At 56.1% G+C, this 17,011-nt stretch overlaps 5 protein-coding genes across 5 annotated transcripts; 4 read left to right on the top strand and 1 right to left on the bottom strand.

Annotated features, from left to right (window-relative positions):
- The first annotated feature begins 445 nt into the window (after positions 1 to 445).
- IE81DRAFT_166686 (WD40 repeat-like protein) lies at positions 446 to 3,644 on the top strand. The gene is made up of 4 exons (XM_025510582.1): positions 446 to 804; positions 881 to 1,029; positions 1,225 to 3,042; positions 3,117 to 3,644. The coding sequence occupies exons 1-4, from the start codon at positions 741 to 743 to the stop codon at positions 3,516 to 3,518; spliced, it is 2,433 nt and encodes an 810-aa protein (XP_025372869.1). The 5' UTR covers positions 446 to 740; the 3' UTR covers positions 3,519 to 3,644.
- Positions 3,645 to 4,175: 531 nt separating this feature from the next.
- IE81DRAFT_320011 (hypothetical protein) lies at positions 4,176 to 6,680 on the top strand. The gene is made up of 2 exons (XM_025512892.1): positions 4,176 to 5,939; positions 6,041 to 6,680. Exons 1-2 carry the CDS (start codon positions 4,479 to 4,481, stop codon positions 6,524 to 6,526), a joined length of 1,947 nt encoding a protein of 648 aa, XP_025372868.1. The 5' UTR covers positions 4,176 to 4,478; the 3' UTR covers positions 6,527 to 6,680.
- Positions 6,681 to 6,983: 303 nt separating this feature from the next.
- IE81DRAFT_285380 (Pkinase-domain-containing protein) lies at positions 6,984 to 8,670 on the bottom strand (the record flags this gene model as incomplete). Its single annotated transcript, XM_025511635.1, has 5 exons — positions 6,984 to 7,182; positions 7,259 to 7,350; positions 7,432 to 7,567; positions 7,658 to 7,936; positions 8,009 to 8,670. The coding sequence occupies 5 exons, from the start codon at positions 8,668 to 8,670 to the stop codon at positions 6,984 to 6,986; spliced, it is 1,368 nt and encodes a 455-aa protein (XP_025372867.1).
- A 438-nt stretch (positions 8,671 to 9,108) lies between these two features.
- On the top strand, positions 9,109 to 10,097 carry IE81DRAFT_166598 (hypothetical protein). The gene is made up of 2 exons (XM_025510581.1): positions 9,109 to 9,541; positions 9,640 to 10,097. Exons 1-2 carry the CDS (start codon positions 9,189 to 9,191, stop codon positions 9,995 to 9,997), a joined length of 711 nt encoding a protein of 236 aa, XP_025372866.1. The 5' UTR covers positions 9,109 to 9,188; the 3' UTR covers positions 9,998 to 10,097.
- Positions 10,098 to 10,830: 733 nt separating this feature from the next.
- IE81DRAFT_363937 (hypothetical protein) lies at positions 10,831 to 13,030 on the top strand (the record flags this gene model as incomplete). Its single annotated transcript, XM_025516820.1, has 2 exons — positions 10,831 to 11,916; positions 11,994 to 13,030. The coding sequence occupies 2 exons, from the start codon at positions 10,831 to 10,833 to the stop codon at positions 12,804 to 12,806; spliced, it is 1,899 nt and encodes a 632-aa protein (XP_025372865.1). The 3' UTR covers positions 12,807 to 13,030.
- Positions 13,031 to 17,011: the final 3,981 nt, after the last annotated feature.

The following is a 17,011-nucleotide window of genomic DNA, read 5'->3' as shown; positions in this document are numbered from 1 at the left end:
CGCCAGCCAAAATAGCCAGCCAGCCAGCCAGCCAGCCGTGGCCAGCAGCATGCAGCAGCCACTCTCCCTCTTTTCCCCAAAGTGCAAAAACGGCTCGAGTGCGCTCATCTCTTCCATTGCAAACCCTTCGACGCTTGGTCGAACTTTCATTCACGATCGCACCTTTGCAATCGTCTCCTTCACCCTCTCAGCCTTCCACCTCAGGATCAGCTCGGCCACAGTCTTGTAGCATAGGGCAGCACACGTCGGTCGGAAGATAGCAATCGACCAAGGTTGCACACCGATAGCAAGTAGTCTTTCTTCAGCATCTTACTCTCAACAGAGCCTTGTCTTCAGGCAGATCAACGTGCTTCGCCAATAGCCTTCTCCCATTTCCGCGCACACCCTTATCAGGCTGCAGTACAGCTTTGCTATAGCATCACTCTGCGAATCGTTGGCCGAAGGCGCATGGGCAAATTTGGTGTCGCTGTCGCGCACCCTCCTCGTCGAAGCAGCGAAGCTCAGAGCCAGGAAGTTCACTTGGCATTAAGTCTTCTTGAGCGTCCGACGGGTAAAGGAGATCGAGCAGGCAGTCTCCCTACCGTGTAGTGCTGGCACGAATGTGCACTTCCTGGAGTGTCGTCGTCAGCCCAGATCCTAACTCTTCAGCATCACACCAAGAGCGACACGACCGGTAGGTCTGCTTAGTGTGGCTCCTCGTAGACCGCGCTAGGCTAGATCACACTGTCCAGTATCTAGTCATGGCGCCTCTAGCGACGGCTTCGCAGGTCAATCTCCTGATCTACCATTACTTGAAGGAAGCAGGTGAGTTTCAGCATCCTTGGGCTGGACGACGTGCTTGCGTTCTGAGAATTTCCTCCCTGTGCTATCTGCACAACAGGCTTCATGCACTCTTGCTTTTCGCTGCGGCACGAAGCTAGGCTCGACGACGCACCCGGTGCCAATGACGCCATTGTCGAGCCGGGAACACTGCTGCGCTACCTGCAAAAGGGGCTCCTTTATGCTGCTGTTGAGGCGCACGTCAGAGAGGTGAGTTCAGCGATAAAATTCGCAGGAGTGCAGAGGATTCGGACGATGATTGGAGGAGCGGCGCGCTCGAAGACTGGCAGCCGAATAGCTGTACGATCTAGCTGCCTTGTCCAACCTGGCTCGCCGCACACTCGCAAAGAGTTGCTCAATTTTTCTGCGCCTGCGGCTAACTTGAAAAACCGATTCGTCTTTCAGGATGGTACTGAGGAGCCCTGCAGTGCGCCATTCGAGCTCATCGGCCCACCTCATGTTTGCGATGGCAAGCCGAGGTTAGCTCCGCCACCTGCAACACGGCTGACTCCGACTCCGGAACCAGAGGATACTGCTAAACGGGAGGCTGGCGCTCAAACGTCCCACTTGCCAGCTTTACCTCGATCCCGTTCGAACAGCCGGGCGCCGGTAACACGCATCAATGGTTTGCACGCTTCAGATGACAGGAGCTCCAAGGAAGCATCAACGAGCAGGAACCGGTTGGACCTTGATGACAGAGGCGCGTCAACAGCGGTTTCGCCAGCGAAGCGAAAAGGTGCAGCGACGTCGACCACAGCTGCGCACGACGAGAAGCGAGCGCGGGGTGCTGACCGCAACGTGGAAGGCTTCAATGGCCGAGCTGGCGCTCATGACGAGTCAGACGAGGACGATAACGCATCTGCATCGCGGGGTCGAAATGGCAAGTCTGCAACGCCGAGCGCGAAGGCGTCCAGTGGCAAATCAAAGTCGAAGAAGTCCGAGGACGCTAGTCGGAATGGCAAGGAAAGCGGTCACTCGTCGAAGGCGGCCTCAACCAAGTCCGCCAAGCGCAACAAGGTCCCACCGCTTAGCGAGGAATTGAAAGCCAAGGAGGTGTCACGGACGCACGTCTGGCGACTCGCTGGGCACACAGCCGAGACCCAAATAAGTGCGTGGAATCCAGCAGTGCCTAGCCTGCTTGCTTCGGGGGCTGGAGATGCGACAGTGAGGATATGGGACCTAGCTTCACTAGGTGACTCTCCCGAAGGCGAATCGAATGACGAGCGAGCTGTCACACCGATAGTGTGCAAACATCTACCGCCGACGCACGCCAAGAATATCGCCGCATTGGAGTGGAACCCCGACGGCACCCTTTTGGCATCTGGATCTTACGACGGCATTCTGCGATTGTGGACCCCGCAAGGCGACCTGCATCTGGTGATGTCAATGCATCAAGGGCCCATCTTCGTTGTGCGGTGGAATCGGCGCGGCAACTACGTGCTGACCGGCTCCTCTGACGGCACTGCGATTGTATGGGATGTTGGCACAGGAAAGCCCCGTCAACAATTCAGCACGCATTCAGATGGGTGTCTCGATGTCGATTGGTTGTGCGGGCCGCGGTGGGATCCCGCTGCGATCGGTGCGCCAGCTGGGTCCAGTCCATCAATCGAGGCGGAGAACACCATCGCGACAGCAAGTGCCGACAACAGCATCAACATCGTCCGCGTGGGCGAGCAGAGGCCACTCAGGACACTCCGCGGGCACGCTGACGAGGTTAATTTTGTGCAGTTTGACCCGACCGGCACGTTGCTTGCAAGTGCCTCAGACGACAACACGTGTCGGATCTGGTCGCTCGATAAGATTCTTGGCCACGGCTATGCTGGCTCGAACGGTTATAGCGCATCTTCTGTGCCAGAAACGGCCGAGGTCATGGACGCTTCAGATTCCAATGGGCAAATTGGCGATGACGCCGAAGATGCTGACGCCGCAGAGCGAGGAGCAGGCGCAAGCGGCTCCTCTGCTACTCGGCACGTTCTGCGAGGCCACACTGGGGAGTTGCATGCGGCGGTCTGGGTGCCGCACTTTGCGGGCTCTGGCAGACCGAGAATGCTTGCTACCAGCTCTTGCGACAGCACCGTCAGACTTTGGAATGCCGAGGACGGCAGCTGCATCCGAATCCTTGACTCCCACAGCGACAGCATCTACAATCCCGAATTTAGTCCAGACGCTAGGTTCATGGCTACCGGTGGCATCGACGGTCGCGTGTTTATCACTCGCATTTCTGTGAGTCGATTCGAGTGATGTCTACCTTGCCTATAGCTCTTTGCTGACTTGAATGCTCTCGCCATCGCCATTAGGACGGCGTCATTGTCAAAGCCCATGCCGCTTCTGGGGGCATCTGTCACGTTGCGTGGCGGTCAGAACTCGCTAAGCCAGCCATCGATGGCCCCGCTGCCCCCCACAAGCGCTCAGCAAGCGATGCGCTATTAGGTGGCAAGACGGCACCTAATGGCTCAGGGCCCCACAGCCGCGCCAAGAGCACAGAAGTCACTGGTACTGCCCTCAAGGCTGAGAATGCGGACGAGATGATGGAGGATGCCCAGGATGCGGTTAGCATTGCTCCAGCTTATCGATCGCACAAGATCGCTCTGTCTCAGGGAGACAAGACTGTGGTCGTGCTGGACCTTAAGGACCTCTGCAATGAGGACCCAGACGAAAACTACAATCACATCGTCTCCGATCCTGCCTTCCAGTCCTGACGCGCCTTTCCCGCCATCATTTGTGCGGCGGGCGCCACCTCATTCACGCTGCACACCTCATTTTGCCTCTCTGACGCGGCACTGCGCTGCCACGTTTGGGCATTCAAAAATCTCGAGAAGCCGGCTTGGCTCGAGAAAACGCGTCACCTCTTTTGCCACAGCCGTCTGCCGGGCTGTCCTCCCGTAGCCGGAAGATGCCTCTTCCCTCGCTTTTGGTCTCCAACCTCCTCTGTCATGCTTGTATCGCACGCTTACTGGAGCTCTTTTGTTCCGAATGTGATTGGGCCCGTTTTGACTTGCAGTCGTTGCGGGTGTGTGTGCGCGCACCGATTTTCCTTTTGCGCAATGCGCGGCAGTCCGAAGATGGACGCCGACGAGGGTGCCAAGGCGATTGCATGTTCGGTGACAAGTGGTGAGCCGCGACCCGCTCGCTCGACTGGCTGACTCGTGACTCTATGCCGCCTCTTTCGGTCGAGCCTGCGAATCTTGAATATAGCTTGGCGTCTTGATGCGAGGAAGACGGCTGGCTGTGGGGACGTTGACTTGGCAAGACGCGGTTTGCGCGCGATGCGGCTCGCGAAGCGGCGCACGGACACTCACGACTATTGCTCCCTTGAGTGTGCGAGATTGTGATTCACATTGTGATTGCAAAGTCAGATCTGCATGGATCGGGCAAGTCACGAGTGGCAGGCACTTTGTTGCATCATTCAGACTCACGACTTTCAATGACCCTTCGTCAACACTCCATGTCGGTACTCGATGGACACCTCACATCGATGGCACGGTCCACGTCGTAGCAAAATGGGCACAGCTCCTTGTCTGAATTGGTGCATTCAGCCTCAATAAGCGAGCCGGCGTTGCGCGATCGCGATCGCGATACTCTGTCCCTCTCCATCCTATGGGTGCGCATTCTTCTGAGTACTCGGCACATCGAAACAGCTTGGGCATAAGTGCGGGAAAATGAACGCCGAGTCCAATTTGAGCTCAGGCGCCAAGGAGGAAGGAGGAAGCGTCGCACTTGATCGACACACGCCCACCTCTACCACGCTGGAAGGTCGAGCGTGGATGTCCAGCGACTCGGGCGAGTCTGTCTCTTTGCTGCACCAGCTCATGGCGACCAATCACAATAATAGCGTCGACGCAGCGGGCGGTGGTAGTAGCATCATTTCCAGCACTAACGCTGCAGTGGAGGCTGCTAGTCACGGGGTCGTGATGGCGACGGATCAAATGATTGGGAATCGCGGCATGGACTTGCCAGGCTTGGACATGGGAAATGGCGTCGGTATTGGAATGGGAATGGGGATGGGAACAGGCACGAGCATGTCGGCAGGGCTCGCCATGCCTTCCGACATCGCATCCACAATGGACGGCAGTATGGCCATGTCGATGGGAGATCCGATGGCCAGCGCCTCGGTCCCGTACTCAGTGGACCCGAGTATCGGTCTACCAATGCAGCTGCCCCTTCAGCTACCCCTCGGCTCTCTTCCAGTGATGCCCAACTCCACTTTCCAACAATCTTTTCCTAGCACCTTTCAGCAAGTCCCTGCATCACCACCGACGGCGCATCGCATTGCCATTGCGCACCTTCCCTCTCTCTCTCCTCAAATTCTCCCGCCAATGATGCACTCTCATCTCCGAGTCGTCCATCGCGCTTCTCAGCTTGGCAGTCTTTCCTTCGAGGTCAGGCAGCTCAGAGCCGATGGGCTTCAGACCTTGCCTGAAGCGCAAAATGCGCACGAAGGAGCACCATCCTCTTCAGCTCGCAAGATGAGGAAAGCTTTCATCTTCTCTGGCAGCCAAATTTCTAATCAAGGAGCGGAAGGGGAGGGAAGTCAAGGTGGAGCGAAGCGGAAACGCAAGCGGAGCAAAGAGCTCAGCATGGAGGTTGTGCAATCCTACTTTGCCAAGCCTGGAGCTGGATACATGATCGTCACAGACCCTTCAAGACCGACAAAGGAGGAAGTCCGAATGCAAGAAGCTGCCCGACTCTTTGGTCTGCCCATCAGCGCGGGATCGTCTTTGGGCGAACAAGGGTTGGTGAGAGGATCGAACGAACATATGAGGGAGACGTTGAGCACATTCTCGTCCGCTCAGCACATCTCGATGCTTTTGCAGAGGTGCAATCTACCTCCGCCTTTGGGAGCTCCATCTTCAGGCGATGGAGGCTCAGGGCGTAAAGCTGTGGCGGCAAGAGGAGGCGACGGCGGAGCTGGCGCTGGTGCGAACGCACCTGGAGCGTGGATCAATCGCGGCTTGATGGTCAGAGGCGAGGGCACTGTCTGGACATTCGAGACTGGGCAGAGTGCGCATGACGGCCATAGCCACCGCGGCGCCATGAACGACGCGGCGTCCCTGGAGGAATGGGTCGTCTTTGTGGGAAATTGGGGAGTGGGAAGAGACTTGACTCATGGCTTCATGCAGGTGAGACGAGAGATGCGCTCTGATTCCTCTTCGCTCACTACGAGCTTTGGAAGAGCGGCCATCGCCCATCTGACCATTATGAATTGCCTGGTCTGATTCAGGCCGTCTACTTAGGAGATGCAAAGGTCCCACCAATCGATGCTCGCGTGATTTTGAACTCTCTTCTCCCTCCTTCTTTCATTCAACTCAACAGCGGTCTGCACGCGACTTCTGGCGGCCAGACGCGGCCAAATGTTCAGGGTCCGAACGCCAATGGGCTCATCGTTCCCGTGTTCGCAACCCTTTCGGCAGAGAGCTGGGCAGAAATCAGGGCTCCCATCCACAGACGTCGACAGGAGTCGAAGAAAAGCACCATCAAAGCCGCTCGCGAAGCGGCATCGAGCTCCTCGGGGATGGAGCATGCAGCAATACGTGCAGCGGTAGGGCACGACAACAAGCGCGGCAATCATGCAGTAGATGGCAAGTCAAAGAATACGCTCATTCGACATACAAAAGGACAGCCTGGCATAGGAGACGGGGAAAAAATACCTGGAGAGGTCCAGGCCTGGGCCTGGATCAGTCTGATAAGACAATTGGGATTCCTTTGAACTTGCGAGGACAATATGGTGCAAGCGGCATGATTGGAGATGCAAAGGCCCGAGAAGAGATGTAGATGGCTCCCAATGATGCGGCGATTTTAGATGTTGCTTGAGCGTGACGTTTGTACGCGTTGAGAAAGGTTCGAATTGAAGCGGCGGACTTCGCAGGCTGTTTTGACATTGGCTGACGTGGTATCTAGAGTCAAGGCGAGGACGAGGAGCCGCGCCGACTTCACTCAGACGAGGTCGAGCTCAAGTTGGTATGCGAGTTTCTGATCGGCCAGACCTGGAGTGAAACGCAAGGGACGCTTCATGCTCAATCGCAGCTCGACCTTAGCTCTGTGTGTTCGCGTAGACTCACGCTCAGGTGCAGAAGGAGAGGCGTTGCGTTTTCTGCGGTGTTGGGACGAGCGTCTCATGAGCATCGCCTCTCGGCTGTGATGAGGTCAGACGCGCGGCCCTGCACCTACTTTTCGCCTGCAGCGACGCTGGGAAAGGAGCCAAAGGTGGACGGATGAGCAGCTCGAGGCGGTTCGTCGAAATAAGGATGTGCCAAAGCTTCGTCTGCCGTTATCCTCTTTGAAGGATCATAAGTCAAGAAACGAGCAAGCAGATCCAAAGTCTGCTCGGTGCTGTATCTGAAGTGTTGTCGCAGTGACGAGAACCTAAGGAGTTGGGGTCAAACCATCAGCTTCGGGTCAGTGGCGATCGCTTGTGAGAAGTCGGTGGATTCTAACTCACAGAGGAGCCACGTTGGACATGTTCTTCGCCCCTGGCAAACGGCTCCAGCCTGGCCAGACATCCTCGGAGGGCTGGCCAAGCAATTTGAAGATCTACGGCGCTCGGAGAGCGCAAGGACGGGCAAAACGTTAGAACGAGACGAAGATACCTAGGAAGCGCTCCCTGAGACACACCTTTAGCAGCTGCTCATTCTCATTTTTGCCGGGTAGAAAGGGTTCTTTGAGGATGAGCTCTGCAAAGATGCAGCCCACAGACCACATGTCGACCTCTGTGCCGTATAGCGGAGCGCCAAGCAGCAATTCTGGGGAGCTGTGTGTTGTGAGGATAGCCGAAGTGTCAGGTACTGCAATGTCGCGCGGTTTCGCAGGCGATGACTTGATGCTTCTCAAGGAAACGCACCGGTACCAGAGCGTGACGACGAGTTCAGTCATCGGCTTTCGAGGCTCGCCAAAAGTCCGGGCCAGACCAAAGTCCGCCAATTTGATCTGACCCGAATTGTTCATGAGCAAGTTGCTGGTCTTTAAATCCCTATGGATGATCCAGTTGTTGTGCAGCAAAGACATTGCGCTCAAGAGTTGGTGCATGAGAGTCTTTATTTCCGAGGCGAGGAAGGGGACCCTCATCGATTGGAGTAGAGATTTGAGATCGTGTTCGATGAAGTCCATGACGATGTAGACTCTTGATGTGAGGTGAGCAGCAAGTCAGCGAGCAGCGAATCGTTTGCACTTGCGCATCAATCGCTGCACTCACTGGGTCAAGGTGTCCCCCACAACAATCTCCCTCACCCGCACCACATTCTCGTGCCTGGACTCCATGAGCGTCCTGATCTCCCTCAAGCTTGTGATGGGGAAGCCATTCTTTTCCTTGTCCATCTTGAGCTTCTTCAGAGCAACAACGTCGCCGGTCTCTTTATCCCTCGCTCTGAACACCACGCCATACGAGCCTTCTTCGATGTGATTCAATCGCTCATAGACATTCACCGATCTGCAGCCCAGCAAGGCTGGATACGCACTGCGCGGAGGCACTGGGTGGACATTCCGGTGTGCCTGCTGACGTGCAGCAGCGCTTCGAGGCTCGTCCAAGCTCTGCGCTGCAGCTCTTCTTTGCGGCGTTCCAGAACCATTTGCGCTCTGCCCTTGGTCCTCAGTGGCATCAGCGCTGCCACCATTGTGCCTCTGTCGTTCTTCCTGCTGCCTCTCAGCAGCTCTTCGCTCCGCCTTTTGCTTGGCTCTGAGCGCTTTGGAAGCAGCCTTGGCACGAGCTTCGTTGGCTGCTCTTTCCAAAGCATCCGGCGAAGGTGTTGCTTCCCATTTGGAGCGCTTGCGTGGAGGTGGAGATGTCGTGCGTGATTGTTGGGGGTCGGTGCTGGAAGAAGCTTGACCTGATGCTGGCGTGGCTGAGTTGGAAGACATCTCGTGTTTGAGGTTCCTGTGAGCTCTTGGACCGTTGTGCGGCCTGATAGTGGGAGGAGGTGGAGAAAAGGACAGGCTCGAGGCAGCCTCGAGACCAGCAGACCCTTGCTGGCCGTCACAGGCATGAATTGCATGAACTTCAGAAACTTCAGACGCCTGCTGTACCGCGCATACAATGTGAATCGCGAATCACGAATCGTCAAGCAAGCGTGTCCCTTTCCCCATACACACGCGCGATCGAGCAGATTCACTGGCTCGCGGCGCGCACCCGCACTCGCACTCACTCGATCGACGCTCCACATCAACACCTGCGTCAACGCGCTTGCGGGTGCCCAATTTAAATCGCGAATGTGAGTGAGTGAGCGCCCTACACCCGCATCATCACGGGCATCACCATCACCATCACAATCAAGCATCTCAACGCCTTGTATCTGCCACCTGTTCTCAAGACTCTCAAGCAATCTCTATCCCTCTTTCTTCTTTTTCGCTAAACCGCTCGCTCGCTGGATCGCTTCACCATGGACGTGGGCGTGCATTGTCCGCTCTCTTCATGTCTCACCTTGACATTTCTGCCCATTTCGTGTCCTTACTGTCGCAAAAAGTTCTGCGAGTCGCACTTCTTGCCATCGCAACACGCCTGCTCAGCTCCTGGATCCTCTTCCAAGCATCTCAGCGACTCTGAGCTGGTCCGGCTCGTGGCTAGGGCGAACCCGGGAACGGATAGGACGCCTTGTCAATCGAAGGGATGCAAAGGGAAGAGCTTGCAGGTTGGCAAGCAGGGGATGGGTATTAGCGTAGCGGAGGGAAGCAGCGCGGGAGTTAGCCATGCTGCGCCGAGGTGCGAAAGATGCGGAGGTCTCTTCTGCATGAAGTGAGTGCGAGACTCGTGCATGTATGCGGTGAGAGTCCGCTATCGATGTGCTCCCTCACACCCCCCTTCTTTGATCTTCCCTTCGCATGACTCCGAAGACATCGATCGGCCATCTCTCACAAGTGCACAGTACTAGCTCCAATCACCGAGGGAAAGGCGCGCCTGCAAGCAGCGGACGAACGCAAAAGAAGAGCGCAAGAGATTTTGGCCAAGAACTTCCCAGGCCGGTCGACGGGTGCAAGTGTCAAGAGCGGCGGGCCGGCATTCAAGGCACAGGCCGCAGTGGTGACATCAGAAGGAGTGCCGATGGGCAAAGACACGCCGTCATCAAGCCAATCTGGGGGTTCACAAGCAGGGCTTGGAAAGGACGTCAGTGAGGAGCAGTTGCAGTCTCTCGAAACTGGTATCACGCCGACGGAGCCTGGAGAAGACGGTGCACACTTTCCTCAGAGATAAGCTCGCAAGTGATGGCTAGTAGAGGCATCTATTTGGCACCGAGACCACCTTGCGCTTTGTTCAAGACGAACGCTGCTCGTGGTGTGGATCGATTTTACTCCAGGACGGCCGTAGGATCGAGTCTTTATAGCGAAAGCTGCCCTCAGACCAGCACTCCACGAATCGGGTGAATCACGTGACCTTTCGTCGCGCGTGTCTACATGGCTTTTGCTTTTGACGTCGCTACCTATACCGCAGGCTTGAGGCGAGCACGACTCGAGTCAGAGTCAGCCTGCGGAGCTGCAGCGGGACCATGCACGATGTGGCGCATTTGCAGATACCGGCGATGTGTTCGCGTCGATCCGCCAAAGAGACCGGCGGTGGTCAGTGACCACCTAGAATGCCGTTCACGATTGACTGCGGGCAATGAAGCGAGTCGTCGGCCAAAAGCCTCATCAATCTAATCATCAGCGTACTGATGGTGTCGCACGTCTTGCCCAAGTCGAATCTATCTCACCTCTAATGCTTGGACGTATCTGATTGACACCAATGTAGGAGGTGCATAGCGGTACATGTGGAGGCACATTGGCCATCACGCGACTTGTCGTAAATCATGCCATTTCACGATCTGAAATTTTCTTCCCGAGTGGTGAAGATGAGCCTCCATGTTGCGGCCTTGAGCACCCTCAAGAGTCGAATACAACACAAAGGTCAGACACAAGCCGACGTTTTACAGACTGTTCACGATCTCACAACGACGACGGTCAGTGACGCTTTCCGCAGCTTCATTCGATTCAAATTCAGCTTCGAGTATCAGAATGGCAGCGCAAAGATAGCAGAATTCCAGCATCACCATGACAGCCCCGTGTCAAAGCCGTTCAATTGCTCATGAGCAGACAGACGTACTCTCTGTGATACATGATCTCCATGAGCCGCATCTCCAGTCACCGCCGGACGAACACCGACGTCACCAGGCACCGCCTCCTTTGATCCTCGTCGAAGGTTTCATGTGCGCTGCCTCGTCGCTGATATGGGGCGACTTTCCGCAAGAGTTGGCCGCGGGTGCAGCGCACCAACGGTCGAGCTGGAAGCGAGAGGGACGCAAGATTTTCTGGGCTCCTATCGGACCAGTTTCATCCCTGCATGATCGAGCATGCGAGCTCTTCTACTCCTTGCACGGAGGAACGGTGGACTATGGCGAAGCTCATGCTCAAGAGCATGGCCATTCGAGATGGGGCCGACGCTATCCTCCGGCGTCAGAAGGTGGCGGATCGTATCCGCAGTGGTCCGAAAAGCATCCTGTGCACATGGTCGGCCACTCGCTGGGGGGCGTCACCATTCTCAAACTTCGACAGCTGCTCCTGACAGGCTTTTTCGATCAGCAACTTGGCATCATCACCCCTCTTGGAACATTATCGCAGGCCGCTGGGCTTATCAGATCCATCACGACCGTCTCTTCTCCTCTGCGCGGCACACCTCTCGTATATCTGCTCGGCGAACAACCAACTGCCTCTCCCCAGGTTCGATTTTTGAGTTTCGGTGATGTACTGGCCAAGAGCGTGCACGTAGCTGTGTGGCTTCGAGCGCACAGTGCCAGCATCAGAAAACTTCTGCCCGACCCCCAAGCAGATGCTTGGCATTTTGCGGGAGCGAATAAAAAGGAAAGAGAGGACGACATTGAAAACGCTTCACCTGAACAAGGGACTTCTGCCTCGTCACATGCTTGGTCCTTTCGCTCATTGTGGGGCTTGCCTACCTTGGCACAACAACTGTGGAAGAGCGATTGGGCCGAAGGCCGTGATTGCGCACCCTGGGATTGCACCTTGGCGGAGCGAGCCAGGTGTGAGCAGCGTGAAGTTGGCTGGCTCCTCGCCAGCCATCAAAGCACTCAAGATTTGGCTTCGCAGCTGCCAGACTGCTGGTTCCGCAGTTATGCAGCGGTAAGTTTTGAACTATCAGACTTGCGGTATCTTCCTATTGATTTCGTCGGCGTTTGCGTCGTTGCCACCAAACGCAGTACATGACGGAGCCTTACCCTTCCTCAAGTGACCCATCAGGGGCGCCTCGTCACCGCCCAACATCTGTCTTCAACACATCTCTCTCGGCAGCCATCTTTAACATCACCTCGAAGCAGATTGGAGCCTTTGATTACCACAATGCGCGACCATCCCGGCTCTTTGGAAAATCGCATGTGCCGTCGAGAAGCGGGCTCGATGCAGAAAGCGGCTCGACTCGTGGATCTACCTCCCAAGAAGGTGCCGAGAAGGATGAGCAGGGCAGCGCACTTCGCGTGGAAGCGTCTGAAGCGCGTTACTGCGCCGACACCCCTACAAACCCAGCGCACAGAATGGATGAGGAGGAGGAAGAGGACTGGTACGCAAATGACGGAGTCGTGCCTCTCGCTTCGCAGTATCATCCTGGCATGTGCGGCGCAAACACCTGCGCGCACTATCAAAGTCTACCCAGTCCGCACCTGAATCCCGCTTCTAAGCTTGACGCTGTCGTTGCAGATGCTCGACGCCGGCCAGCCCTTGCACGACTGATGAGCGCTGGTGATGCAGCTTGGCGACAGGTGCGGGGCACGAACGCGAACACCAACGGACGGGCTACTCGGAGTTCCAGCGGCGTCGATCCAACGTGCTCTGCCTTGCCAGTCGCAGGATCGGACATGAGCACAATGCCGAACCGGTGGCATGTATACACGCTCAAGGATGCCACTCACGCCAGTCTCTGTCCGATCTGGAATGGCGATGCGCGACAAAGACACTTTTGGAGAGGTCTGGGTGCATGGCTGGCCGATGTAGATGCAATGGTCGCGCAGAAGAGCTGAGTCGGATCTGGAGTGGAAGTTGAGGTTCGAGCACTTCTCGTTCAGCCCTTTCCCACGCGCGCTCCAACCTCGCGATTGTTCAATCATCCGCGCCCCTGCTCAAAGGTGCAACTCGAATTGCTCCACATATAACATACCCTTGATACCCTGTGCACTACTTGCTAACTCTTCGAATCAGAGGTTCCCTTGCATGTGAACATCAAAATGAATATGGAACGCGTCTGCTCACCAATTGGATGTCACCTCGACTGCATGGGTTCGGCCATATGTGCCTTAGGCGTGAATTCCACGCCACGCTGTGATTCAGTCAAACGCCGTCGTGGTTGGTCTGTGCATCCAAAGCAGTCACGGCGGAGTCGAGAATTGAAGGCGCTTACACGACAGTCGTAGTAGTAGTAAGGAAGGTCGCTTCCACGCAACTTGTACTCTTCGGAGCCGTGGCTCTGAAGGCGGAGCGCGAAGTGCAGCAGAGGTGAACGGCAGCTGAGATTAGATCGTATCGTAGTCCCAAAGCCTAGAACCCCGACCAAATTGGCACGGACTCGCTCATTGCATCGCGACGGCGCGGAATGTGGGTGCTGGGATTCGGAGTTGATGGCTGAGTCTAGATGTCTTGCACATGCCTGCAGCTTTTGAGAGCAAGCGCGTAGAAGCCGGGGGCCCCCTGCGTCGGAAGATTTCGGAGAAGCGAATGTGTGATGGTCGAGATTCTATGCTGATGCCCTTGCAGCAGGGTGAGCGCGATCTACATGTTATGTAGGTGAGTCGGCTTCGTTGGTCCAGGGCAACGGCAACGAGCTGACCAATCAGTCTACAAGGCAGAAGCACTAGCTACGCGCTCAGGAGCACTACGCGGTGCCGGCGTGAGCCGATAAGAACATGAAATGCAATCTACTCTGCATCGATTCCAGTCAGCGGCAAGTCCTCAGTGCAAGAATGCAAGAAGCGGAGAGTGATGGCTCGGACGAATGTTGGGGTCGTTAGCGTATTTTGAGGATGATTCAATCACAAGCAGCATGTACATCCTTGAAGCGCACAGTCACGGCAATGCATGCAACGCCGGTCGTTACCTTCCCTTGCTTGCGAGACGAATCTTGAATTGGACCAGGTTCCGCGGAGAAAGGTCATGCCTGTCGTGCCAAAGTCCAGAGGCCTATCCCACTTGCTCACACAGCATGCAGTCATCATGAGTCGCTTCGACCACCAGCAGGTCGCCCGCCTCAGGGACGAGCAGAGAAGCTTTTCTCGATTGAACAATATACCATCTCTGATGCGTTTCGTCGTGCTCCACAAGCGTCACCAGTTCGCCATCAAGAAGGAATCACACCGATGTAGGTGCCAGTCGAGCGGCGCCCGTAAAGGTGACCGAGAGTCTGTCGTGAGTTGAGTGTTTCAAAGCTTCTGAGCACCAACAGCTCCGACAACCGCGCGCGCCAACTTAATTTAATTTTCCGAGCTGTACAGTCACGATCGAGTAAAGTATGTATGTAAAACCCAGCTGCACCTCCGAGGTGCCTGCATCATGGCCATGCACCCATATATAGCTGCTGCATGACAGAGGCTTGATGTCTATGCAAGCAAGCAGGCATCTGTCGGGTGTCACAGAAATCTGCAACGCTGCAATATGACGGGCCATTCAGCGGCGCCGTTCTAGACTCGCGCTCCAGGCCTTTGTCGTCCACAGCGGCCCAGCGTCCGCGCTTATTACGGCTCAGACCGCTGCATGCATGCTGAACGGACGGTGTGTGGCTTGCGCGACCAGTTCCTCTTTTCCTCGATCGCAATCACGAGATGAGACCGATCCGCTTGACTCGTGACTTTGACGTGGCCATCAACGGCTGCGATGTCATCCGCTTTGGCCTTTAGGATGCTAGGACCTCGTGGTAAAGATGACAGCTTGCTGTTCGCTCACGCTCAGTCGTGAGGAAGTAGTAACGCGCAACGAATCGTGAATCAAAGGACGATGAGATCGTGAAGGAAGCCGTACACCACGGTATCGCTGCTAGACTCTTCTCGCGGTCGTTGCATCTCCGAATCAGGACGCTGTATCAACCATCGAATCCTCAAATAAGTAGAATCATTATCACCCATTCAAGTTCTTCAGACCTCAGCATTGTCGATACAAAGTGATGAGCATGGTTTCCGAGTCTTAATTTCCGGAATGCAATCATCAAAGAATGTTTTGATGCTGAGCCAAGGCGGGCCAGCGTCGAGCACCAAACATATGCGGCTCTCTATGGTGCATGCATGAGCTTTTTACATAATCTGACCGACTGCCCAAACGCCGGTCCCATGCATAAAGAGATGGTAAAGCGGTTCTTGAAGCGGTTCTTGGAACGTCGACACCGCTTGAGTGCTGGAGGACAGGGGCCTGCGTTGCGTGCCGTGCCCATTCACAATTCACGGTCGGCATGCCTCTCAGCGCGGGGACAAGCTCAGCTCAAGGTCTGCAGCGGCACAGCGCTCCCCCGACTCTACTTCACGCTCCTGGACGTCTAGACGCATGCAAAGCGCGGAGCAACAGTGACAACTCACGAGTATAGCATCAGCAGCAATGCTGAAGCAGCAACAGACCAGGAGCTAGGCACTCGTGCCCTCAATTGATTCAGATTAAGTCATGCGGCGGAGACTGAAACACAGCGCGTGCTAGCCAGACATGCGCATGATGTGGGCTAACTACGGCTCTGCATGGTTTACAGCCATGCTATCTTCGAATCTGCTCGCAGATCGTGCGCATGACGAGTCTTGAGTGGTCATAGAGGCTGCCTGCGGTGGGAAGGCCAAGTCGATCACCTGCCTAGGACTGCATGCTCCGCGCAGGGTGATTTTAGACTGGTCAGTAACCATGCACGTCGGGGTGAATTTTTGAATGCCAAATTGCATAGCAAAGTAGGGTTTGGCCTTTGAGTCTGCACCGAGCAAACTCCGCACAAGCCTCGGCCATGCAAAGCCACCAAAAGCAGAGCAAGAAGCAGCACGTCAAGGAGCCGCGCGCAAGAGCCCAATTCAACATACCCGCGGACAGCGGGATGAGAAATGTGGACCGATCGGCGCGGCCAGCAGCAGCGTCCAGCAGGCACTCCGGCTGCACATTTTCTTGGTGCCTCTCCGCTACTCCGCCTATCAACGGGGGGCCCAGGCTCGAGCTAGAGAACCGGGCTTAGTGTGGTTTTCTCTTCCTCGAGCGTGCTCGCCTTCCCCACGCCCGATCCACTTGTCCGACTGCTGCAACACTACAGCTGCTGTGGTGACTCGCAGCTATAGCAGCAGCCTGACGCTCAAAATTCCACCCGATTTCCTTCCGCTCTAGACTCAGCCACAATCGTGAATCCCAGAATATCCGCCACTCGGGTCCGACTGCACGGCTGATTCACTGATCAGCTGCGTCATTGTCTCTTGAAAGCAGGTACGGCACACTGCAGCGCTGCTCCTACTCGTGTACGACACACACTGCATAATTGGTGGCCTAGTGCTCCCACCGGCAGGCAGTCTACGAGCGAGACCGCGGCAGGCATGATAATCACACCGCCTGCGGGGGGCAGGCAGCAGCAGCAGCATGCAGCAGGCAGGGATGATTGAGTGAGCGCGCGTACGCGTACGCGCACGCGCTCGCGCTCGTTGTGCGCCACCTAAAACGCGGGACGGGACCGCGCGCTCACCACCTCGCGGACGTTCTAGACTCCGCCACTCAGCAAAGCTCGCAGCGGTGGATGGATGGCGAAGCGGGTGTGAACTTTTGCGTCTCAGCCTCACTTCCCGCTCCGATCCCTCCCTCTGTTCCCATAAAGCTTTGCCATGTTCTCACCCACGCCTCCCCTCCCTTCGCCCTTCCACCACCCACCCACCACCCATCCCTGCCTCTTCACATTCGCCGACTTTCGCACCCTTCGCCGTTCGCTCTCAGCGCCGCCCGCGTTTTCAACTTGCACTCTTAGCGCACACAGCTTGAATCGTCCGTGGACATCCGAGCTGATTTTCTGAGGAAGCTCTTTACAACGTATACCTACAACGCTCTCGACGTCGACTTCACAAACATTATTCGGTGAATTTAGCTATCAACGCTACCAAAAACCAAAGCGAAGCGCACCGCACCTTCTCTCGAGCAGAACAGCCATCTCGACCAGGCTCGGCACAACGCGCATCCACGGCGGCAGCGCGCACGCAGTCCACCAGTCGACGCGTATCACCGCACCTGCGAGCCTGGC

The sequence above is a fragment of the Ceraceosorus guamensis genome, assembly GCF_003144195.1.
Source record: "Ceraceosorus guamensis strain MCA 4658 unplaced genomic scaffold IE81scaffold_4, whole genome shotgun sequence".
NCBI lineage: Eukaryota > Fungi > Basidiomycota > Exobasidiomycetes > Ceraceosorales > Ceraceosoraceae > Ceraceosorus > Ceraceosorus guamensis.
The sequence above is the reverse complement of the archived record's forward strand: the minus strand, read 5'-3'. Positions and strand labels throughout refer to the sequence as shown.

Coding starts and splice junctions, on each gene's coding strand:
- IE81DRAFT_166686 (XM_025510582.1), top strand. CDS start 741: ATGGCGCCTCTAGCGACGGCTTCGCAGGTCAATCTCCTGATCTACCAT. Junction 805..880: donor CCATTACTTGAAGGAAGCAG/GTGAGTTTCAGC, acceptor TCTGCACAACAG/GCTTCATGCACTCTTGCTTT. Junction 1,030..1,224: donor TTGAGGCGCACGTCAGAGAG/GTGAGTTCAGCG, acceptor TTCGTCTTTCAG/GATGGTACTGAGGAGCCCTG.
- IE81DRAFT_166598 (XM_025510581.1), top strand. CDS start 9,189: ATGGACGTGGGCGTGCATTGTCCGCTCTCTTCATGTCTCACCTTGACA. Junction 9,542..9,639: donor GGAGGTCTCTTCTGCATGAA/GTGAGTGCGAGA, acceptor ATGACTCCGAAG/ACATCGATCGGCCATCTCTC.
- IE81DRAFT_320011 (XM_025512892.1), top strand. CDS start 4,479: ATGAACGCCGAGTCCAATTTGAGCTCAGGCGCCAAGGAGGAAGGAGGA. Junction 5,940..6,040: donor TGACTCATGGCTTCATGCAG/GTGAGACGAGAG, acceptor GGTCTGATTCAG/GCCGTCTACTTAGGAGATGC.